General features: G+C 38.4%; 2 protein-coding genes across 2 annotated transcripts in view; one reads left to right on the top strand and one right to left on the bottom strand.

Moving 5' to 3' along the window:
- Window positions 1-2,050: 2,050 nt before the first annotated feature.
- LOC106146691 (vegetative cell wall protein gp1-like) lies at window positions 2,051-5,936 on the bottom strand. The gene is made up of 5 exons (XM_013504670.1): window positions 5,885-5,936; window positions 3,574-4,056; window positions 3,098-3,483; window positions 2,801-3,023; window positions 2,051-2,721 (listed from the first exon to the last, which is right to left on the bottom strand). Exons 1-5 carry the CDS (start codon window positions 5,934-5,936, stop codon window positions 2,240-2,242), a joined length of 1,626 nt encoding a protein of 541 aa, XP_013360124.1. The 3' UTR covers window positions 2,051-2,239.
- The window catches only part of Larp4b (La ribonucleoprotein domain family, member 4B), an 83,854-nt gene continuing 62,061 nt past the window's right edge, over window positions 3,406-25,198 (top strand). Inside the window, exon 1 of the mRNA XM_005404910.2 lies at window positions 3,406-3,490. The gene's annotated coding sequence lies outside the window, so the exon portion shown is untranslated. The remainder of the gene's footprint in view (window positions 3,491-25,198) is intronic.

Below are 25,198 nucleotides of genomic sequence, written 5' to 3' on the forward strand. Positions count from 1 at the left end.
CTTTTTCTTTTGAGACAAGGTCTTGCCATTCAGTTCAGGCTGACCTCAAACTCTTTATGTAGCCCATGCTAGCCACGCACTCTCAGTGATCCTTCTGCCTCAGCCTCCCAAGTGCTGGGATTATAGGCATGCACCACACTTGGTTGCATTCTACTTTAAAGAAGAGCTTTCCCTTTTCCTACTTCATCTGTATTACTTTTTTACTTACCCATTTATTTACATTTCTTAGTTTCTGTATAAGGTCATGCATATTTTCAATTCAAAGCATTCTAACATATTACTGCCATTTTCATTTGATACTTCCACCTAATTTGACTGCGCCAGTTCCTTACCATGTTTATATTCTGGTCCCTTTTGTGGTAGGAGATACTCCACAGCAAAAGTTTCTAAAGGCCCTGCCTTGCCTCATAATAAAATCTTGACTCACTGAACAAGACTGGCCTCTTACTTCCCACCTGGAGTGCCCTCTGCATGGGTTGGTGGGAAGCCCTGTTACCCTTTGTCCCTGGCCTTGGGCTAATTATCGCTTTCTGGTTCCTTTCCCAAATGGCTTATATCCTCTGTCAAAACTCTTTCCCTCTTTATTCCTTAGTGTTTACCTGCTGTTGTCTCTTCTGTGTTGTTCTTCTCTCCTCAGAACTTTGCAGAGTATCTAAGGCACAGCACGCAGTTAGTAAATATTGGTTTAATTAATGGACAAGTGAGTGGTTATAAGTCATTAGAAATAAATTTTGGGGCAGTGCGATCGAAACACGAGTAAGTTGCTAATCTACAGGTAGGGTAATTTTGAATAACATACACAATGGAGAAAAAAGCTTACTTTTCACAGAAAATGTGGGACAATAAAACAATGCTCTTAGATATGGCTAAAACTCAGGTCTTTAACTAGGATATCATTTCATAATTTAGTCTTTGGTTCATTCAACAGACTTTCATTCATTATGTGCCTCCCATCATGTTAGAGATCACTGAACTGCTTGTGCCCCCGGGGAACTGACCATTTGGTAGTGGCAATCACGTCAGTTGAAAATTATATGATGCAATGAAGCTTTAATACATTTATGAACACAGTGCAGAGAAGACCCAGGAAGGAAATGAACCATTTAAAAATAAAAGATTTAAATAGTTGATATTTGAGATGTACCTTCAAAAGTAAGCAAAATTTAATCAGAAGGAGTAGGAGTAGGGTAAGAACACTTGAGGAAAAGAAAGTCACACACTCAGGTGCTCAGAAACCCAAGTTCCTCCTGTCTTTTTTTTAGTCCTTGCTGGGTATCAAACCCCAGACGTCCTGACTGCTGGGCAAGTGCTTTATCACTGTGCTACATCCTAGCCGGACGTGATTAAATTTTTTTAAAGGATTTATCACACACTATCAACTGCTAATTTGCCTTTCAGTGAACCCTATAGCACAGAATATAAAGCCTATAGTCCTAACAACCCACTGTTTCAAGAAATGCTCAGTCACAAATATGAATTCAAAGTTTGGGTATTTTACCTCCACAGTTTAGGAAAGGTAGGAGATTGGGCTACACACAGACTAGAATTAGGTTGTGAATTGCTATCTTCATCTGAACTAGAACTTGGGACTTTATTCTGTAGGAAGACAACAGGGATGGTCTTTAATGAAAAGATTTTCAGACTTTTTAACTGAAATGTTTGTTAGCACTATTTATGCTGGACATAGACTAGTCATGCTATTAAATCTGGTGAGAAACAAGGCAGGTAAAACTAGTAGGGAGGGGCATAAGAGTTTTCATGCTATCTTTGTCCTGAAATTTTGCACAGGCTTACAATATTAGAAGAAATCTCAATCATATGATTATAAATATTCCTATGAATATAATTATCGTACTTAAGTAGCAAATTTTCTGAAAGCAAGGAGGAGGCAAGGTATCACAAAGGAGAGGGCACAAATATTAACGTCGATGTAGTCCTATCCACCCAATGTATGGGATTCCATAAAGGTTTCCCCAAAATGCAGAATTGTGAGAATTTGAATATCACCAACAGGAACAAGCAAGCAGCACAAGTACACGATAATTGTGGATACAGAGACTCAGAAAAGACTTTTTACTAGAAGGAAATCACAAAATTTGCAATAATTAGACCGGAAATACAGGAAACTAGGCAGCAGGCTGAAAAAAAATGGAAAATACTTTTATCTTCTTCCTATCAAACTGATCAGGATAGGGATTGGTAAAATGTTGGAAAATAATTTGCTACTGCTGCGTCTTCATTATCCACACTTAAAACAGAATTTTACGGACCCTGCTACGGAGCAGCTGAGAGAACCTCGAACTGCTTCAACAGGAACCCCCAAATCCCAGTGTAACCCCAGCCTAGATCCGCTGTCTCGACTCAGGTCCTTGGGGAAGGGCGACGGCAGAGGGAACCCGAGGGCGAGGGCGAGGTCACTGTCGAAAGGCTCAGGGGTCTGAGGCAGGGGCTTGGGCTGGGGGCGCCAACTCCGCAGGGCTTGCGGTCCCGGGGGACGCAGGAGGGGCAGGAGCCCAGGTCCGGAGGGCAGACCAGGGGAAAGGGTCACAGTCTGAGGAAGCTTCGGCCGGCGACTGTCCTGAGCCGAGGTGGGGGAGGGGGGCGGGTAGGGAAGGGTCGCCCTCTCGGCAGTGGCACGGAGCAAGTGGGGGGTAGGTCCCAGGGCGGCGGGGCAGGGGCAAAAGTTGCCATCACGAGGATATCGCCGGTCCCCGCAGCTATCTGTAAGAGTTGCAGTCGGTGACAGACGCCCAACAAGTCCCTTAGGGACCCAACGGAGAACTACCTTACTGGGCCCAACCTGGAGCAGCTACAGGACGGCGAGGCGTGACTACTGGGCGGGCGGGGCTTACGCCGGCGTGAGGCGGGGTGTACAGCGTGCGAGGTCCCAGGGTTCGGCGTTCGCGGTGTGGGCGGGGAAAGGAGGTGTGCGCGAAGCGGGGCGGTGCGGGGCAGGGCGGTGCGGGGCGGGCGGTGTGCGAGCAAGCGCATGCGCCAAACACACATGCCGCGAGAGGGGCGCGCTCCGAAAGGCCCGGAGGCGAAGGGGCGGTCCAGATGCCGCGCGCATCCAATCACTGCGCAGCGTTTCCCTGACGTGAGTCTCTCCCGGGCGTCGAGCGCCGGTCGGCTGGCCCAGCGGGTAAGTGCGCCGGATTAGGGCGCGGGGGCGCGCGGGGACGAGCGAGGGCGGGACTTCCTCTGGGCCCCGGAAGTGGGAGCTGTGTGTTCTCATGCGAACGGGAAGGAGCGTTGGGGAACCAGGGTCTGGACATTGAGACATATTCCTCCCGAAAAGGGAAGAATCCACCGTCGCCGCCACCAGCCTACGTCCGCCCTTCTTACCTGTCTCCGGCCCGGCCCGGCCGCGCCGCCTCTTCCTGCCGTCTCCCTCCTCGGCCGTCCCCGCGTGTTGCGCGGTCGCCGGGCACCGGGGCTGCGGCGAGGAGCCCGCGGGCGGCCGGTCGGGCGGGGCGGGCGGTGCTGACAGGTGAGCGGGTCTGCTTTGGCCAGTGTTAGATCAGTTTCTTTCCCCGGCCCGTGCTCGGACCCGCACCCGCGCCCGCTTGTCACCGAGCCGCCATCTTCCTGGAGGGACACGGCCCGCGGCTGGCAGGGCTGGGCCAGGCCGGGCCAGCGAAGACCGAGGCCAGGCTGGGGCCGCGCAGGGCTTGGGGGAGGTTGCGGCTGGGGTTGGAGTCAGGGAGGACAGAGCAGCCCTGGGATCAGAGAGGGCCAGCGAGACTTGGGCTGGGGTTAGGCAGGGCCTGGGCAGCGCTAAGGCCGGGCTGGGCGGAAAGGACCTGCGGGCCGCGGTTGGACTGGACCGGCGTGGCAGGGATTGGTAGGGCTGTGCGTAGTCGGGCGGGTCCCGAGTCGCCCCTGAGGTTGGAGAGCGTAGCCCGAAGAGGATGCGCTGGGGTCGCAGGCCGCGAGCGCCCCAGGCCAGACCAGTGCCGGGACCCGCAGTGCGGCTCCAGGCCTCGCCCCCTTGGTCCCTCCGGTGCGGGGCCGCGCGGCTGATAGGGGAGGGTTGGGTCAGTGGGGAATCGCGTTCTTTTAGAACCAGGAAGTTGGGATCCTGTTGCTCAAGTGTGTTTGGAATGCCACCTTTTTCCACTTGCTACACTCTAGCAGGGCCAGATTCTCAAGGAGTTAAAAACAGAAGTTAAACGTGATATGATAATTTTTTATGTTTGTCCTGGGACTGTAGGAACCTTTAAACCATCTGCTTTACAGTGGTGTACATCCGGAACTTTAAGCGTTATTTAGACTTCGCTTTTACTGAGTATAATCTTCCTTTCTCCCTTATTTTTATGAAAAACTTTGTTGAATTTTGGCTGAGATAGAAATTGAGAAAATTACCTCTTATTTGACTTTCATTTGAGTCCTTGTTACCTGCAAAATACCTAAATCATAAACTAGAAGTTTGAAGTTTTTGGTAACTGAGTAAACGGCTCTGCGGTGGAGTTTGTAAGTATAAACATTAAGTGTGAGGATGTTTTTACAGAGGCAATATCAACTTGAAGGTGAACCTTCTAAGTAAATGTACATATAATTCTCATTTTGGGGTTTTTTCTTTTGGGATATTTAGCTATTCTGTTATTTTCAGCTGTGTCAATGTTTAAAATGCCCTTGAAATTTGTGCCAAGTTGTAGATTTGGAAGACCACACGGGAGAAAAGAATTCTGTTCAATTTTTGGTAGTCAGATAGTATGTATAATATGCAATTTCCATACTTCCCTAACCTGTCTGTCTCCTTTAATTTACAGTCAGGGCAGTTTACAGAAGTTGAAATGGTTGTGGCTTTTTTCTCTGTGTTTAATATACCGAAAGGCAATTTTGTAGTCAAGCTGTCCAAGAAATGGTTTACAAACTGTGCAAGAAATAACTTATGGAGCTTTGCTTGAGTTGCTAAAGTGAAATACTTTCTCAAAGACATCAAATTAACAAGTTTATTCAACCATAAATTTGCTTTGTATACTTCCGTTTGAAACTGCTATTGGTTAGAAGTAAATTTCATCTTGTATTTTGAAGTGTTAATATGATTTTAGTTACCATTTACATGAATGAAAATAGCCTGACTTCTTGAACTCATTGGAAATTGTGCTCTTGGTGCTTTAGTTTCTCATCTGTAAAAGAGGGCTCATAATAATAATCTTATGAGACTGTTGTAATACAAACATGTAGATATTGGTTGGGGTTTTTTTTTTTTTTTTGCTATTTTTATTATTGAATTCTTATTTTTTTAATTCCTATTTTTAATATAGTTTTGTAGCTGTCCACTTCAACCTATAGCAGAGATTTTTTTCCCCGTAGATCACATCTATCTAGGCAGAGAAGGAAGGTTCTGAGGAAAAATAAATTTGAAGAAAAGAGTTACTGTACTCTACATTTAAGTAGGAGCCAGAGAGAAAACAGATGACAAGTGTAGAAGTTTCCTTGCATTTGTTTTACCCTGTTCTCTAGAACAGTAGCTGAGCAGCAAATTCAGGAAGAAATTTTAATGTTTTGGAGGGTTGCCCTTTTTTAAAAATGAGACTTAGAGAATTTATTGAATTTTGTATGATTTCCATAAATATGTGCAAAATTTGACATATAAACTCAGTGGAGACATATTTTACTTAGTCACTTGTTTTCTCTTTTTTTTTTTTTTTAGTTTTTCTCCGGTACCGGGAACCGAACTCACGACCTTGTGCTTGCCAGGCAGGCACTTTGCCGCTGAGCTAAATCCCCAGGCCCAGTCACTTGTTTTCTCTGTCTCTGTTTCTTTCTTTGGTACTGGAAGTTGAACCCTGAGCCTTTGCACTGAGGTACCCCTGCTCCTTTTTACTTTGAGGCAGGGTCTTCCTAAGTCCCTAGGTTGTCTGGGCTGGGCTCATACTTGTAATCATTTTGTCTCCGAGAGTGGTGGGATTACAGGCCTGAGTCGCCATGATTGGCTAGTAACTTTTTTTCTGAAAGCAATCCTCACATATCCTAAAGCATTTCTAAAATACAGTAGTAAGTACAAATGGGAGCATCAAATTGTATACTTCCATTTGAAACTGCTATTGGTTAAAAGTAAATTTCATCTTGTATTTTGAAGTTAATACGATTTGAGTTACAGTTACAATAAATGGTCCTTTGAAGTAGCTGCAACTACTTTGGCATAGATTTGCAACAGTATTTACGCATTCTTATATTAATAGACTTTTGGTCAGTTCTGTTTACCAATTTAGAAATGGCTGAAAAACTTTCACTGTTAAAATCATATTGGCATTTATACTTTCCATCAAATTAGGAACTGTGATTGTAATCTGGGCCTTCCAGTTTTAATACAGTTTTAGCTTTGTAATGTTCTCTTGAGGTTGGAAAAATGCTGTGTAGGTATGTTACCTTAAATTCCATTTGTTCTTACCCTAGAGTTAAAAGCACTTTTTAATTATGCTTTTATAACATGCTACACCCTTGCAGATTTCCTCAGATTTAAGGATATTCTTTTCAAGTCAATAAATGAAAGTGTGCATATTAAAAGAATATGCATATTTTTGTAATTTCTTTTATGAATCCATCAAACCTTTTTCTGATGTATAGAAGGAAACATGAATGGTGAAATTGTATTTGGAGAAAATACAGTGTTAGAAACTGTTGTAGGGGTTTGCTTACCTTTTTAGGGTGAGAGGGACTTTCTTCATGAGAAGAGTTCTTTTTCTGTGAGTTAATTTTAGAGAACATATTGAATGAGGCATCATGTCTGAGAGGTTAAACTCACCAGACCTGAGAAATTTCTAAAAGCCCCCTTTCCCCAATTGTGGGGCTGAACTGAGCTACATCCCCAGCCATTTTTTGTGGGTCTCACTAAATTGCCTAGGCTGGACTTTCCTCCTACATCAACTTCTCAAAGTGCTGGAATTACAGATGTGTGCCACCACGTCCAGCTAAACTTTCTCTTAATTATTACATTTGTCAGTATTTTTGGAGCTGCTGTATTTCAGAAATTATTTTAGATCTTGATTACAAAATGAATTTTCTTACTAGGACATAGAATTGAAAAAGTAGGAAACCATTACTCCCAGAGTCTAATGCTTTATTTTTCTTGTATGTAAATGTCTTCAATAGGAATAGGGAAAATTACTAACTTAGCTATCTGTATTTGCTTCTGTTCCCTTCCTCACCTCAACTGGCTCTTACCTTATGTCCCTCAGTGCCTTTATATATTGTCTTTTCACCATTTTTCAGTTGAAGCTGTCCTGACTCCTGTTTTAATCATGAGGGATTTGCAGTTGAATGTTGCTGCTGAATTTACATCTTTTTTCCTAGTCTTGTTCTGTATTTCCTGCTAGCTTGTGAGATATGGGCCATAGAGGTACATTGTAATCTTGAAAATATTTCATACTTAACATGAATTTGAAAGCATGTACTATATCTTAAATTTTAGGGAGAGTTTAATGCTCATTAATATGAGACTTAGTCTTCAATGAAAATATTCTTTTTTAAGTCTGATGAGCTTAAGTTTAGGCTAAAAACTGATACATTAGGGTAGTAATTTTTTGCTGATCAAAATAAAATACTCTTATTTGCATGAATCGTTTCAGTTATATTATAGCCAGAGATTGCTGTTAGGGCACATCCTCCCTTGGCTCTCATCAGGACTGTCCCAGGTTCCTAAGCATAACATATTTCTTCCTGTGTGACCATGCCAGCTTTGCATCTTCCTTCATTTCCCTTCCCTACCTTTCAGGTTGGGCCACTGCCTCCCTTTCCTCTAAATTGCTATCCCCACCCCTACCCTGACCCCCCAGTATAGCATTACAAATATTATTGCCTTTGCTTTTGTTTGTTTTTGCCTGAAGTTGAATATTCCCATTTTTGAACTTCCAAAAATTTTTATTTAGTTCCTTAACCCACCCTTAAGATATTTCAGGAATTTCTCAGGAATCATTCCCTTAATTTCTGAAGTTAACTTGAATGTTTCTTTATTTCCATAGTAGCCTAAATGTACCTTTGTCTTATTTACCACATACTGTAATCTTGGGGGCAAGATCCTTCTTTTATGCATATAATCATTTTGACAAGTTTAGTGCTTGATATACTTTAGGTGTTGGTATCCAACCTTTTGACTTGCCTGGGCTGCATTGAAGAAGAGGAACTGTCTCGGGCCACATGTAAAATACATAATTTAGTTCATGTACATAATCCACAAACTTTTTATTTTTAAATATTTTTATTGTAATAATTGAAGCAAAATATAAATAATAGAACTTACATGTCTGCTTACTATCAATAATCAGATCTTCATAGGTGCACACTTCGTAGGTAGATTGAAATTACCATTACCAGGGGCTGGGGATTTAGCTCAGCGGCAAAGAGCCTGCCTGGCAAGCGCAAGGTCATGAGTTCGGTTCCCGGTACCGGAGAAAAACCAAAAAAAAAAAAAAAAAAAAAAGAAAAAATTACCATTACCAGTAATTGCTGTGCTTTACTTGTTCAGTCCCACCAGGTGAATAGTGTGTAATATACACTGGCTTTCTTTGAACCATGTGGCAGGTAGAGTTAGTATTGGACTGTGCCTTGCGCTACACAGTTTTGTTGGCATCTACACAGACAATTCTTGAGTACTGGGCAGTCCAGTCAAAAATATTACTAAAAAATTACATAATAATGTTTTAGGTTTATAATCGTGTGTGACTACATTAGTAGCCGTCTAGGGCCACATGAAAACCATGAGCTGTATGTGCCTGCTTAGGTGTTCATTAAAATTAGTTCAACTAGAGGGATAAAAGTATGCCAAAAGACATCTTACTACACTGTATTTACTACACTGTACCTCCATTTTGCTGATCATGTATTTGCATACATTTCTACATACATGTGAGTCTGTACTTGAAAAGAATATATTAGAAGGTTTCTGAAAGTGTGTAAAAATTATATTTACAGAATTTTAGCTGACTTTTCTTAGTTACATTTAGTGCGTAAAGTAGCTTAAGTGCAGTAATTAACTCTGGGACTTCTGTCTAGATCTTAATGTTTCTCTTTTGACAGTCATAACAATTTCTTGCCACTTTTATTTTCATTAAAATTAAAACAGCCAAAGTTAAAGCAAGTATAATATTGAAATGTATTTTAAATATACAGTGGTGTTCTATTTAAAGCCACCCAGAGTACTAGCACTTGGATGCTGTTGTCTCTTTAACTCTGTTTCCTCAGTAGTCCCCTTAATATTGTTATGTTTATTATGGAATATCCTGCCCTGGGCTCTCCTTATTCTACTTCTTTATTTTACTTTATAATACTTAGTGATGTGATAGCATGCCATATAAAGTACTTGTGTCTGGCATTGTTTTTGTTTGGTTTTCTATTATAAACTATGAGGTGTAGGTGATTTTTGTCTATTTGATTCATTAATATTAATCCAGATTATAGTAATGTCTGGCACATAATATGTACGGAATTAGTTTTTGTGCTGCTGGGGGTTGAACCCAATGCCTCATGCAGGCTGGGCAAGCACTCTATCTCTGCATCACACCTCCAGCCCCCTAAATAATTTATTAATAAATCCTAAGGTTAAAAGGAGTAAATTGCCCCTGCCCCCTTTTGGAGCTTGCTGTCCATAAAGACAGGTAAACAACTGCATCATGAAGTATAGAACAGTGTAGTAAGAAGCCATAGTTGTAAACCTGAAGGGGTCAGGAAGATTTCACCAAGGAGGTACTGAGACTGATGGAAGGGGTTAAATTGTGATGAGAGAATAGCCTCAGTAAAGAAAATGACATGCACAGAGACTTGCAAGTGAAAAGAGTAAAGGGTTTTGAAGAAACAATACAGACTTGGCTTAATGATGAAGAAAGTAGCTAGGAGAAGTAGGTGGGGATCTGGATCTTACTGAGCCTGGGAGGTCCCTGTGTAGGTTGAGAATTTTACTCTTTATCCTGAGAACAGTGGGAAGCAGTTGGAGGGATTTAAATCACATGATCAGAATTGCCTTTTAAAAATGATTCTTCTACTTTATGGAAAATGACGTGGAGGAGGCAAGAATGGATGCACACAGGTGGGTATTACTTGGCAGCAAGGTTGAAAACCCTCGTCCTTCCTTATGCTTCTCTTGTCCTCATGTTCAAAAGGCCAAATCCCAGTCTAAATAAAGAATAGCTTGCTTAAAACCCCTTTTATCTGTATTGTACAAAGTCATGCATATTTTAAAAATAGTTTTTAAAATGTGTCTTAAATCTGCTAGCTTTTGTAAGTTGTTGAAAGTATATTATTTCAGATTTTTTAATGCAAACTAATGAACAGATCCTTTTTTTTCTTTTTGAAGGAACATCACAGATAATGGGAATATTTTGTTTTTACATTCCAAAAGCGTTATTTTTATTTTCAGTGATCAAATTATAGGATAAAAATCAAATGACCAATTTGATATAAATTTATAAGTTGCTTCAATGATTACCTCTGTGAACAAGTTCTTTTAAAACTTTCTCTTTAAAAACTTCATGTTTTTTCTGAACATTATTTCTGTTTATTGATTTTTTTTCTTTTTTTCTTTTTTTGCATCTAGTTGTTGGATTTTATCTTCTGTCAGTTGAAAGCCAGGCACGCATCTTTTACTTTCTGCACACAAATTGCATATGGTTCCTCTCCATAGGCAGAAAACCAGTAACTTTTTAGGAGCAATCAAAGTTTGTTTTTTTACATAAGTTCATAAAGAGGGAATGTTTATTCAGGTTGGGGAACAATGACTCTTCTTTCTGAGAGGTAATACCAAAGCCTGGTAAGGTGTTAGTAAAGGCAATATCAAAGTCTGGTAAGGTGTTAGTAAAAGCAATACCAAAGTCTGGTAAGGTGTTAGTAGATTACTTTTCCAAAGGAAAGACACCATAGTTAGCAGGATTTGAACCTGTGTGAGGGATTAGTCCATTGCCTTAACCACTTGGCTCTGACTGCATGATCAGTAGTTTTAAAAGTAGACTTAAGGGCCCAGGAATTTAGCTCAGTGGTGCAGTGCCTATCTGGCAAGCATGAGGTTATGAGTTCGATTCTCATTACCCCCTCGCCCAAAAAGTAGGCTTGAGCTGAGCATGGTGGTACACATCTGTAACCTCAGCTACACAAGAGGCTGGCGCAGGAGGATAGCAAGTTTGAGGACAGCTTGGGCAATTTATGGAGAGCCTATCCCAAGATTTAGAAGGAAGAGGACTGGAAGTGTGGTTCAGTGCTAGAGTACTTACCTCCCAGGGGTGAGGCCCTCTGTTTAATCACCAGTGCCACAAGAAACTAGACTTGTAGTCCTGCAGGGAGAAAAAAAATACCATTAAAAATCTAGATATTTAGAAGGTAAAAGCAATTTCTTTTTTTTGTTTCTTTTGGTTTTTTTGGTTTTTCTCTGGTACCGGGAACCGAACTCACGACCTTGCGCTTGCCAGGCAGGCGCTTTTGCCGCTGAGCTAAATCCCCAGCCCCTAGCAATTTCTTTTGTATAAGTAGGAAGTAAAAGCATTCAAATAGAATTGGTAATATGTTGTCATTTAATGCGTTTCTTTAGTACTGCTTATGCAGATGGTTAGTGTACAAGTCTTGACTATTACTCCCTGGTAAAATTTTAAGCTCATATTCCTCAGTAGTTAATATCTTTATCTCTAATGAGATAAAGGGTTATCAGGCTAGAATGCTAGTTCAGGTTGCCCTTCAACAATTCATGTGGAGTACAGACTATTGTGTAAATGAGTAACTGATGAATCAGTAATATTTGCTTCATACATTAACTAGTGAGGAAGAGAACTATCAGGAAGACCAAGGGATGAAATGCAGGAAGCTGTGTCACCAGTTGTTACTGTGAGTGTGTCCTGCAGTTTTTCATTCACCACCAACACCTCCTTGCCTGCTCTTGGTGGGGGTATACATTGGTGAATTTAATCTATTTTTAATCAGTCTGATTGTTATCCTTCTGGAATTACAAGACTGAGAGGGGAACCTATAATTCTTTTTTACTATTCATATAAAGTGTAAATGAAATAGCATCTTGATGTAGGACAATCATTTTCTGAAAGTTTGAATGATCTGCATTATTTTGTCAACTGAGATTTGATAACTTACTTTTTGAAAATAACCATGTAACATTGTAGTTGCAGTGTTAGGGTTTTAGAACTCTGAAGACTTAGACTCTTGACTCAGTCAAGAAGCAAACATAATTAGAAATACATCTGGCTAGATGACAGCAGAGCTGTCTTAACTGGTCTCTTCTCTAAGTTCAGTGTCTCATTCTTTTTTGCAGAAATTCACTCATGATTCATTCAAAGTATACCCTCAGAAATGGGACTTCAGAATAAACCTTGAAATTGGTAAAAGCATTAACTGTTCTCTGTCTGTTACAGGATTTTAAGTAAGCATCTTAATATTTTTAAAAGCAGATTTTAAACGCAGCTATTCTGTGCTTTTAAGATTGGAATAATGTATAATCATGCATCACTTACATTTAAGATAGGTTCTGAGGCTATTTCATCATTGTGGGAACATCATAGAGTATTTACTATAAACCTAGATAGTGTGGACATGCTGCCAGACTAGCAGAGCACACTGTTCTGTAGTAAAATTTTAAATAAACAGTACACTGTAACAATAAAAAGTGTCATAAATAGTAAGTCATTTATTACTATTACAAAGTATTTTGTTCTGTACATAATTGAATGTGCTATATTTCTACATTTGGCAGTACAGTAGGTTTGTTTACACCAGCATCATCACGAACATGAATAATACATTGTACTAGGATTTATGACATTGTTGCAACAGTTACAATGTCACCAGGTGATAGAAATTTTTCAGAAATTTTTGTTGTTTTTATTCGTTTTTCGTTTTTTCTTCGGGTACCAGGAATCGAACTCACGACCTTGCGCTTGCCAAGAAGGCACTTTGCCACTGAGCTAAATCCCCAGCCCCCCAGAAATTTTTATTCTATGGGACCACTATGATGTGCAGTTAGTTATTGACTGAAACATCATTCAGTTCATGACTGTATTCTAGAAAAATTAGGGATTTTGTCATTTGTGATAATTTAATCCAGACATGGGGATTCTAATAGGTATTCTAATCCGCCTTCTTCCAGTTTGTGTAATATAGATGGACTACAGTTTACAGTTCATTTTTGAGTACTTAGGAGAAATTCATATAAATCAAATGGCTTTCTTTCTGAAGCCTTCAGACAGTTGTTTATTTTAATATCCACAATGATAATATGGGTTCATTTTTAGGCTCAAGGACCCAATGTCAGAATCTTGTTTTCATTCCTGTCACCTTTTTGTATAGAAAGCAACTTGCAATGACCTCTCCTGGCCTTTCATTTACTATCTTCAGGGGACTAGTTTATGTGGCAGGACCACAGAGTTTAACAACACATAGTTTTCTTAGAAAATTAATGCTAGCTTCAACAGCTCTTATTCAAATTTGGCTTTTAATTCAGAGGAGTAAAAGTGCCCCTATACCCTTTATTCTTCAGAACACCTATTTTACTGTTTGGTACTGTGAGGCATAGAAACAGTTTGCCTTACTCTATGTGATACGGGAAGAGTAGAAAACGAGATTTTTATAGCTTTGTGCCTCCAAGCCTATTGGAAAAAATATTCAGCTCTTAGAAAAGATCAGTATCTTGTGTAGTACCTCATATTCAGATAACATGATACTGTATACTTGCGGGTTTAAATCACACATCATAGTTAAACATCAGAAAGTCAGGATCTGAACAGAAAGTTTTAATATTATCATTGAAGTCAGATATATCACATATCACAGCATTCAGTTACCTTGCTAAACAGTAATTCAGAATTACTGGAGCTGATTGGAATTGCTCTTTTTTTATTGTTTGCTGGGGATCAAACTCAGCGCTTCGTGAATGGAAACAAGTGCTCTACCACTGAGCTATATCCCTAGCCAACTGCTTGGAATTTTAAATAGTTGGTTCTGATATTTGCTTGACACTTTTATTATAATGCTAGTCATACTATCTACTGACATGGGCATGTAATTCTGACTGGCCTATGAGTTGTAATCCAGTTTATAAAACAGAAACAGTTCTGTGTTTATAAAATAGAAATAGTACTAGCAATGTATTTTTTGGAATATTAAATCAAAGTGAGATATTTTTGAATTTGTAATTTTCAAACTACAGTCCTTTTCAAAACTCACTTTGCCTTTATAAATAACAATGTTAGGGATTATTTATTGCATTTGAATATTATACATACAGTTTGCACTGTTATTCTGAAAACCTGAAAGTGTCTGCAGTGGTAATACCTAAAATTTGGAGGTTAGTGTAGTTAGTGGTAATGCCTAATATTTGGAGATTAGTGTGATTATGTGCTTAGAATCAGTTGTAATTTTCTGAGCAATTTGAATTTTAGAGCTTTTTTCATGTCTGACTGTTGGCTTTCTAGTAGAGTCATGACTAGGTGTTTTTAAGCACATGCTGTTGCTATACACTGTGCTGTCTGCTTTAGGTATTCTGAAAAGTCCCTTATTGACACTGTTAATGATAAAACAAGGCAAGGTGCATGTGCCTGGTATCACCTTCTGTCAACGAGAAGTCATAGTCCCAAACTCACGGTCTTAATTTCTCCTCCAGTGTTTTAGCCTGTTATGTGTAGCTGGACTTTAAAGGAATCCTTGCACTTCTACACTTACATTTAAATTTTTTTCAGAAAATAAAGTTTTTTCAGTATGTCTTTTGTAGTTGAAAGAATCACAGAGCTTGCAGCAGATTTTTAAAAGGAATTTTTAACCTTTTCCCTATGAGTCGTAATGTACTAGCACTATTACAACCAGCAGTTTTGTTTTTTGAGACAGGGTCTCCCTCTTGCTTCAGCCTTCTGAGTGCTGGGATTACAGGAGTGCACCACCACACTTGGTCCTACAACTAACAGTTGTAACACTAGTTGTAACACTACTAATACTGTAACACTAACCGTAGTGTTAGTGTTTGCACTTAGGAACTTCTTCAGTAATTTGTTGCCTTCATAATTAAAATTTTTTTTATTTTGTTTTTTTGTTTTTCTCCAGTACCATGAACCGAATTCACGACCTTGCGCTTGCCAGGCAGGCGCTTTGCCGCTGAGCTAAATCCCCAGCCCCTCATAATTAAATTTTTAATGCCATTGTCACTTTAGCTCTTTTGTATGTTTAGATCTTTTTTTTTTTTTTTTTTTTTTTTTGGTTTTTCTCCGGTACCGGGAACCGAACTCACGACCTTGCACTTGCCAGACAGGCGCTTTGCCGCTGAGCTAAATCCCCAGCCCCTGTATGTTTAGATCTTAATTGTGCGCACACATACATACATTAAATCTAGAAAATGTCTCAAATGAAAATTGTACTCTGAGTAATTGTACCCTAATTCATAAATACTGCCTTTTCTCACATTAACCTGCCATTTGGATTGTGCGGCAACAGAGGCTTTTATTGGAATCGTCTCATATTGGAATCATCTCATTCTTTGTGCTATTTTGATTGCTAGGCAATTTTGACATGTTTATTGCCACAAATGAAATTACTAAACACATGCTTAATGAGATTTACTGTGTTAGGTACTGTATTTGGAGTACAAGCCTGAACAGGTTAGGCATGTTCCACCCCCCCCACCCCCTTAGTGATAAGTTGACTTGGTAAGGCAGTGATAATTTTATGTGCTGTGTTCTGAGGTAAAAAGGGCTGGCAAGAGTATGTAGGATAAGCCAACCCAGACTTTGTGGAAGAAAACCTCAGTAGCCATGTTTATTTCTACTTTATCCTGAGTGCAGACTCTCTGGAAATACCAGCTGAGATGATGAGTTTCATGTTTTAGAAATGTCATTCTTTGGAACCATCATCACTAGGGTCCTGGGAGATGGAATGAAGGGGACTGTTCAAGAAGTTAGGGTAATAATTCAGTTCAGAGATGGTGGTTTTTCTGAACAGTTCAATGACAGTATGAATGTGAAGGTAAAGGTTTTTTGAGCACAGGTAAAAATGTGTTTGCAGGTGTCTCTAGCTTGTGTGACTGAGCCTGTGATATGTCTTACCTTGATGTAGACAGGATTGGTTGTTAGTTACTTGTTTTAAACTAGAAGTTTGTGGGTGTAACAATGACCTTTTTAAAGCAGTTGGTTAAGAAGAGTCTAAAGAATCATAAAGTGTTCACTGGACATTGTTTAGATAGTTGCGTTGATTCAGTATATGATGGTAAACTGAAGGCATAAAAGCTGAGAGCATAAGGGCAAAACTCCAAGGAGACAAGGAAGTAGCAGCTTCTTCAACACATGGTCCCCAAGCCCAGTTACCAAGTTTGATGCTTTGTTCCTGGGAAACCTTGGGTGCCTATGGAATGCTCAGTGCTGTAGCTGATAGGCTTCTTTTTGGTAGGTGTCTTCTTTTCCTACCATTTGAGTTGTATGCTTACCAAAGACATTTCACTTTGTTCTCAAACTCAGGTTGATTATACTCATTAGTGTACTTGTGTAATTTAATTGCTATAAACCAATACTATAGCCTATAAATCAAAAATGCTTTGAAGAGAAGATTTTAAATGTTCTCATCACAAGTAATAAGTGTTTGAGATGATGGGTAATCTAAAAAAATAGTACAAAAACAGTTACTCATTTGAAAACCTTAAGAGATTGGAGAGTCTCAAAAACAAATCACTAAGAAAACTTTCATTGAGTTAGTTAAATGTATAAGATGATAAAAAATTGGATATAGGCATTAAAGAAGCATGTGCCATTCAGATTATGTATGTGTTTTTATAAAAGTTGTCTATTTTTTGCCATTCCTTCTAATTGCACAAGCAAGAGAGCTTTAATTCTACTTACTACAGAGGAAGAGCAGTCCAGGAAAAGCAGTCCAGGAAGATTCAGAAAGCATAGCTTTGGGAGCGGAAGAGCTAGGCAGGAAGGGAGGAGGAGGAGTAGCCTCGGAGTGGTCTGTGCTGTGCTGTTGAGAGGTGCATCCCACTGAACAGCAGGCAGGAGACTGGTGGTGGCTGGTGGTCTTCGAAGGACCATTTTCAGTGGAGGTTGGAGGCAGAAACAGCCTGAGGTATGTGGTACTGAAACTACACCTCAAAAGCAAGGCTAGAAAGTTATGCAGGCCTCTCACTCTCCATCCCTTTCACTGTCCTTTGAGGCAGGATAGGTTTGGGCATGTTTAAATAATGACAGGAAAGATCCAGGGAAGGTGAGATTAAAGAAGGCAACAAGAAAAGAAAGGCATAATTGAAAAGCTAGGAGGAAATGGGATCCAGACCATAGATCGAGGGACTAATGTTAGGCTCATTGCTCCTTCAATTAGTAGTTTGTTTTTTCCACAAACTTCCTTTAATGTAAAGACTACTGAGAAAAAAAAAAATCATTCATGTTCATGATATTTTTAAAAAATTACATCACTTAGGTACCTTCTGTTGACTTGGGAGGTGAGATTTTCAAGGACTATCTAAGATTATAGTTGTTAAGGAATATTTCCTTTGTATTTCACTGAAGTACTAAAATACACAAGAATATTAAATTTTCCAATCAGTAAACAGGCAAATGAATTGAACAGACATGTCCCAAAAGATGAAGTATTAATGACCAGTAAGTGTAAGAAAAAAATGTTCAACATGTTTAGCCATTAGGGAAATGCAAATAAAAATTACATAGAGATTCCATCTCATCTTAGTCAGGCTCGCTATCAAGAATACAAAAAGAATAAATGCTAATGGGCATGAGAAGGAAGTCTTCTACTCTTTTGAGAATATAAGTTAGTACAGCTACTGTGGAAGTCAGTGTGGAGATTCCTCAAAAAACTGAATATAGAACTACCATAGGACTCATCTGTACTGCTCCTTGGTATGTACTAAAAGGAATTAAAATCAGCATGCTATAAGGCAGTGATGGCAAATCTATGGCACTTGTGCTGCAGCGGGCTGTTTGTTGTTGAAAGCTCTAAGAGGTTTGCCATTGCCATGCCTGTTATAGGGACACCTACATATCCATATTTATTGTGCACAATTCTCAATAGCCAATATATATTACCAGCCTAGGTGTCCATCAGCTAGTGAATGGATAGAGAAATGTGATAGATGGAAAAGATAGTTTTATTCAGCCATAAAGAAGAAAAATTTTGTCATTTGCTGGAAAATACATGGAACTGGAGATCTCCATGTTAAGCGAAATAAGCCAGACTCAGAAAAACAAATATTACATAGTCTCCCTAATATCCGGAATCAAAAAAACAAGGATGACATGAAAATAGAGGGGAGGCTATTATTAGACAAGAAGGGAGTAGTGAGGAGAGGGGAGTGTTAAGAGAAGATAATGGAGGAATAGATATGGTCAACATATTATATATCCAAGTATGAAAATGCCACCTTGAAATCTATTTTGTAAAATTATTGTGTACTAATAAGTATTTTAGAAATATTAAATTCAAAAAAGATGCACATTTATATATATCTTGAAAGAGGACATATGTTATCATTACTTATTAATGCTGTTAAATGGCTTTTATTTATTTTTGAGATGGGGTCTCTTTGCTTTGGCTGATCTTGAAATCCTTTGGTCAAGTGATCCTCCCACCTTAGCCTCCCCAGTAGCTGGATGTACAGGCTTGCTTCTCCTTACCCAGCTAAGATTTTAGGAATGTAGTAAAAGGCAGTAGTTTAGGGCTATGGTAAGGACTTGAAAAAATGTTACCATTTTTATAATTTCCATCTTTGTCATAAACAAACAACTGTTTACTGCTTGAAAGCTCAGTAGACCTTTTGAAATTTGGTATGGCTGGCTATATTTCATTGTCCTTCACTAAACATTCAAGATGTTTGTGCTTTGTTTTGATTTATTGGTTGATTGATTAATACGGATCAGAAGTATCTTCCCCAAAGCAAAGTTTTCTTTTCATTTGACATATGGGAAAACTACATGATTATAGTACTTTAAGAAGTTGACCTTTTATTAGATAAAGAAATGAAAATATTCTGTCAGTCTCAGATGTAATTTATGTGTTTTCCCAAGATTCCAAACAATTGCCAGGGATATAGCTCAGTGGCACAGACGCATGCCTAGCAAGCACAAGGTCTTGAGTTTGATTCCTGGTACCAAAAAAAAAAAAAAAAAAATTCCAAACAATTTATGTTCTAGAAATTGGAATGTATTCTGCCACTCCCTCTGCTACCAGACAAACCAGAAACTTTAGTTTGTAGTTCAGGTTCTCTGACTTCATTTCAGTGAATAAACAGGTTTCAGTTTGAACAGTGAAGAATTAAAGCAGCTCTCAGCTGTGTTTCCAGCTCTGATGTATCATTCTTGAACTTGTTGAGGTCTAAGTTTGCTCACCCGAACCCCATCTTATTCTTTATATTTTATGCATTTCCAATTGAAAGACTGTAGTTATGTGATTATAAATTGGAAGGTACAATAGAATATGATCTGTGGGCCTTAAGGAAATGCAAGACTTATTCATTGGATGAGGTGAATAGAAACTATATAACCGTGTAACAGCGTGAAGCAGTATACTCTTCAGTATTTCTAAAGAGGGATTTTGGTCTTTTGAAGGCCTGTGACTGTTATGGCGCTAAATTCTGACTTCCTGGGACAAGTGTGTGCTAGTATTATTACTTTGTCCATTGGCACTTGCTGTTTTCACATACAAATGAGTGCACATTTTTATGGAGAGTATCAGTGGTCTCAATGATTACATATTCAAAATGGATGAAGAAAGCTGTGTAGTAAAAGAATTACCTATGTAATTCTCTAGGGTGAAGGTAAAGTAGAAGCACTGCTCTCTGTCCAAAAGGTAATACTACATATGAAATGTCAGCTATAAATTACTCTTTTCCTCCTCTGAACCCCATATACATTTTACTTGCCACCAAATCAAGTTAAAGAAGTGGCACAAATAAGCAGAGGCACAGAAATTCCGTTGGAAGTACCTTTGGAGCAAATGAGCAGACCACTTTAACAAAGTCTTGGGAGTGGGGATGGAAATGAGGGGACTCTAGGTAAGACAGGCAGGGTTTAATTAAGCTTCTAGCATGTTGCTGTATACTGCTAGGTTCGATATGGCAAATTGGCACATCAGAGATTCCTACACGACATAGAAAGTAGTAATTAATTTTTAAAAATGCTAATAAAAAATAGAGATTAGAGTATATTGTAAACAGGTTGAACTCAAAAGTGTTTTTGTTTTATGTTAGTCCTTCGCTGTAGGCTAAATGAAGTAAACCTGCATTGTAGCCTCTCCAAGCTTCAAGTTTAGGGTGTAAGCAATTCCTTGTCACAAGGGAAGATAAGCAAATGAAGCTTGGATTTTAGGAAGACAATCGTAATGTGATTATCTGCTTTTCCCTCTTGTGAAAGTGTATGTAGCGCTTCTGGAAAGACTTTAAGATGTTCTTTATTGAAAAAGACTCACAGCACAGAAGTATAGGAGGAAGAAGTTGTACTCTGAGGACAGAAGGGCTACAGCTTGTTAGAGGGAAAAGCATATGCTGCAGCTTTTGGCCTTTGCAAAATAATGTTCATTCAAGGGCCATTTAAATTCCATTACAGCCAAGTACAAAGCAAGAGATAGGATTTTTTTCCCAACTTCTTCATATTGTTGCATTTGGTCCAAATATTTTGTTTAGACTTCTTAATAGCCAGGTATTGGAATGGTGATTTGTAGTTTGTCAAAGATTTAATGGGTAATATAGTCCAGATGGTTAATGAAATAAATTCTAAAGTTTTTGTTTTGAATTGTTTTCTAATGAGAATCCTAGTTAAATTAATCTTTTTAACAAATTATCCTCTCCAGAAGTTTTATGTATCATAGGACCAGTCACAAGTGTTAAAACCGGAGAGAACTTTTTTCTGTGTGTAGAATTATTAGATAAGTTCTAAATTAAAATCTACTAGTGGAAGATTTTTAGAATATCATTTATTGGGTGTATATCTTATGTTGATAGTTTCCAATCAAATCTTGCTAATAGTTTGTTTTTTGGGTTTTTTTTTTGTATCCTGTGTCTGACTATATGTCCTTCCTAGGAGCAGAACCAACTCAAAAATAAATCATGTTTTCCCACTGCTGGCCTTTTCAGTAGAAGCACAGGTGTATAAATATAAAAGGAAAATTTAAGAAATAAATACTGAATTTTATTGGCAGCATGTGTTCAGAAATACCCCAGTGCTGGGTGCCAGTTTAAATGTGTAATTAAACAACTACTCAGCTGAGATTTGATTTATTTCTTTCATCTGTCAATATCTTTGAAAGCATTTACTATAAGAAAATGAGAACAATGGACTGTCATAAACATACTGCATCTTTAAAAACAAAGAACTAGCATAATAGCTTTCCTGGAAATAGCATCCGTTATTGCCCTGTTTCCATGATTTAAGCCTACAGATTTCACTTGAGTATGTAATCTGTACAAGGTACATGGAAGGAGCATAGAATAATCTGCCTACGATACTGTTACTCTTGTGAAACAAGAATAGGCATTGTAGATACCACAGAGAGAAGTTGGCAGCTATGAAATAAACAGTGTAGTCTAGTTATGCAAGCTAAATGAATGAGAAACTATAATTCCTATTTTATTACAACCCTCTAGAGATAGACATACTGAGTTCATGAAGGAATTTCTGTTATTAAAAAATATCCTTCTAATCCTAAAATGCTGTTATTGCACTTTAATGATTTTATTTAGCTGCTTTGCTTTTATTGTTTGTTTTCTGGTAAATCTATTTAGTTTCAAAGAAATCAGTTTGGTAGGTAAACTTCCTTTATATTAAAATATGTCTGGACATTGAAAGTAATGAATTTTTATTTTTAAAATTGAGTCCCAGAGAGTATCATACAGTATTAGGGCAGCTCTAAAGTTCTTAACAGCCTATTTTCCTTGTTTAGGCAAAACGCTTTTTACTTATCCAGGTGAATTTTTTTTTACTGGTTTTTGTAAAATGATCTTGATAGTTACCTTGGTGTTCCTGGCACAGGGGTATGTGTAGTGTTATTTTGTACTGTGTATTACCTTTGATCATGCTTTTTTCCCCTTAACTCATTGTTCCTGTTCGTTGACATTTAGAGTTAGAAGAGACCTTAGCAAATCTCCATTTTGTGGCTGCAAATAGATAAATACTTCAATAACATTGTAGTAAAACCATTATGTATTTGAACGTTAATGAAAGCTCATTGGGGTGAATTGTAAAACTATATTCTTAGTGTGTTATATATCTCTCCTATCGTAGGCATCACTGTGTCTGTAGATAAGAAGATAAAACACATAAAGTGTGATACTGTGATGTTGTGAAGAACCGAAAATACTGTGTGCCAGGGTGCGAGGAATGAGGAAAATCAGGTCCAAGCAAAAGGAATAGAATGTGTGGAGCATGGCAGCTACAGAGAACAGGGAGTTGTCTGTTTTAAATTTGGAAGACAGATTTATATTTGGTTCCCATATGGTCGAATCTTCTGTCTTTTGAAACAGGGTCTCCCCTAGTCTTAAATTCATTTTGTAGCCCAGGCTGTTCTGGAACTCATAGCAGTCCTCTTGCCTCAGCCTTCTGGTGCTGGAATCGTAGGCATTCACCACCACCCCTGGCTCTTAGCTCATTTTAAATAAGCTATTCAAAGCATTGAGCCTATAGGAAACTGTGCTCATGTCTTCACAGTTACACATTGTTAGTCTCTTGATATATTTCTGCTTTCTTTTTTCAATACTTACAAAGTTATGAATTTTAAAAATGAGGTCATAATTTAACTATAATGCCATTTGTGTTATAGCATATGGGAGTTCGTTAGTTTCTGTGTGTGTTTGTTTTTTTTTTTAATTCAGGCTAAGGTTTGGTTTCGTTTCGATTCATTTTGTTTTTTGAGACAAGGTCTTGCTATGTAGTCGAGTCTGGCCTTGAACTCTATGTAGTCCAAGCTGGCCTCGAATTTGTGGTGGTCCTCCTGCCTCAGCTTTCCAAGTGCTGGGATTACAGAGGTGTGCCACCACGCCCAGCTTTTATTTTGTTTCGTTTTTGTTTTTTGAATATCTGGACATCAAACGGAGAGCCTCATACATGACAGACAAGCACTCTATATAGATCTACATAGGCAGCCCCACTTTATTCAGTTTCTCTGAATATTTTAAATAATTGTAATGTATTGCATTAGTTTCTGCTTTTATACAATTAAATGTTTATTTCCATTTTTGCTAAAGCTGCCATGAATATTATTCACAAAATAGTTTATACATTTTATTATTTAATTCTTACAGATTCTAAATAGGAATAAGTACATGAAATTTTCAAGTGTATTGATAATATATCGAAGTTATATTTTCCTTTTACTGTACCTGTACCCTTTCAGTACTGGAGATTGAACCCAGAGTCTGCAATGAGCTCTATCCCCAGACCTTCTTATTTTGTATTTTGAGACAAGGTGTCAATAGTTGCTAAATTGCCTGTGCTGGGCTCAAAACTTGGTATCCTCCCATCTCAGGCTGCCAGAAGTCTAGGATATGTGGTGCACACCACCGTGCCTCTTATTTTTACTTCTTATTACTGACAATTTTAAATATAAAAGTAGAGAAGGTATTACTGTGATCCTTAATTTACCCGTTACCTAGTTTTATCAGCCATTTACTTGCCATTCTTGTTTCTGTTTGTTCTTTCCTCTTAAAATTATTGACATGTTTTAAAAGCAAGTTCAGGTATATATTTCAGCCATCAGTCTGTATCTGTAAAAAAGGGTCTTCTAAAATAAACAACTATAACATCTTGATTAAAATCAAAATTAATAATCATTCCGTATTACCTTTTATTATCACCTAGGCATGTTCAGTTTTTCCTCTGTCCAAAATGTCGTTCCAAAAAATTTGACTCAAGATTCAAACAATTCTCACATTTAGTTTGGTTAAAGTTTTTTTATTTTATAGCAATAAAAGTCTCTCCTCTTTAAATGTGTTTTATTTGCTACAGAAATGAGGTCATCTGCCTTGTCCTACATTTTGAGTTTAGCTGATGGCTTTGTGCCTTGTGCTATTTAACATGTGTTTCTCAGAATTCGCTTTAAAATGAAAGTCACCTCTAAAGGTGCGATTAAACATTTTCTTTTTTGTCAAGAATATCTCTTACATGGTACTGTACCATCAAGAAGATTGGGTAGAATTACAATTCAGTGATGACTGAAAAGTACCTCAATAAAGTCTGATTCAACCATTGAGAATGTTCCCATTAGTTCTTCACTCGATAAGTTTCACAGACATTGATGTTCTGCCCCTTCACTTTTTTTAGGTGTTGGAATATTTTGATTTTTTAAATTCTTTGACTGTTCGCTGTATTTTTTCCCTTTTTTTGTCCTGAATAGTTGTTTGGTATTCTGAAATGTGGTTCACCTAGGAAAGGCAGACAAGATGTTTCCCTTCAATAATCTTTAAACAGTGACTTAGTATTTACCTTGCAAGGGTGAGCAAGGTGGTGGTGCTATTGCTTTTGTCCCTCATGGATTTTTATAAATAGCACTTGTATTCCATTTATTCTTTTTGATCATCACAGTATCCCATCTTTGGCAGTCAGAAGCTCCTCCCTTCTCCTATGGCTCCAGTGTTCCTGTTATATGAGCAGAGTAGTCTTTCATAGCTTCCTTACTTTTACAGTAAGATTTCCCAGGTTCATCTTAAATTGAAGAACATTCTACAAAGTGATCAACCAGGACTCCTTAAGAATATAGGATAAAAGATAAGGAACAACTGAGGAATTTGTAGAGTTTGGAAGGGTTAAGCAGAAATGACAACTGAATGCAATGTGAGATCACCCTAGATTGTATCCTGAAATAGAATAAAGATATTTGGGGAAAGTAGGTGAATCCTAGAGAAAATCTGTAGTTTAAAAAATTACATTTCCACCCTGGTGGGTGATGCATACCACACCTATAGTTTTCAGCATTCTCAAAGCTGAATTTGTAATTATAAATTGGAGTCCAACCTAGGCAGTTCATTAACTTAGTAAGACCCTATCTCAAAATAAAATAAAAAAGGACTGTGTGTTTACCTTAGTACACAGGTCCTGGGTTCAATAGTTCAATCCCCAGAACCTGAAAGAAGAAAAAAAAGAAATCCCAATTTATGCAAAGATTGTGTGGATTTTTTTTTTTAAATAAAGAATCTAGTTTGTTCTGTAAGGTTCTACAAGGCTTCCTTCATGAAACAATATTTGAGCTGAAGGAGAAGTTGGCCAAGAGGAAAGAAGAGAGTTCACTGGAA

Source organism: Chinchilla lanigera, unplaced genomic scaffold, assembly GCF_000276665.1.
Source record: "Chinchilla lanigera isolate Chin_1 unplaced genomic scaffold, ChiLan1.0 scaffold00091, whole genome shotgun sequence".
Classification (NCBI taxonomy): Eukaryota; Metazoa; Chordata; class Mammalia; order Rodentia; family Chinchillidae; genus Chinchilla; species Chinchilla lanigera.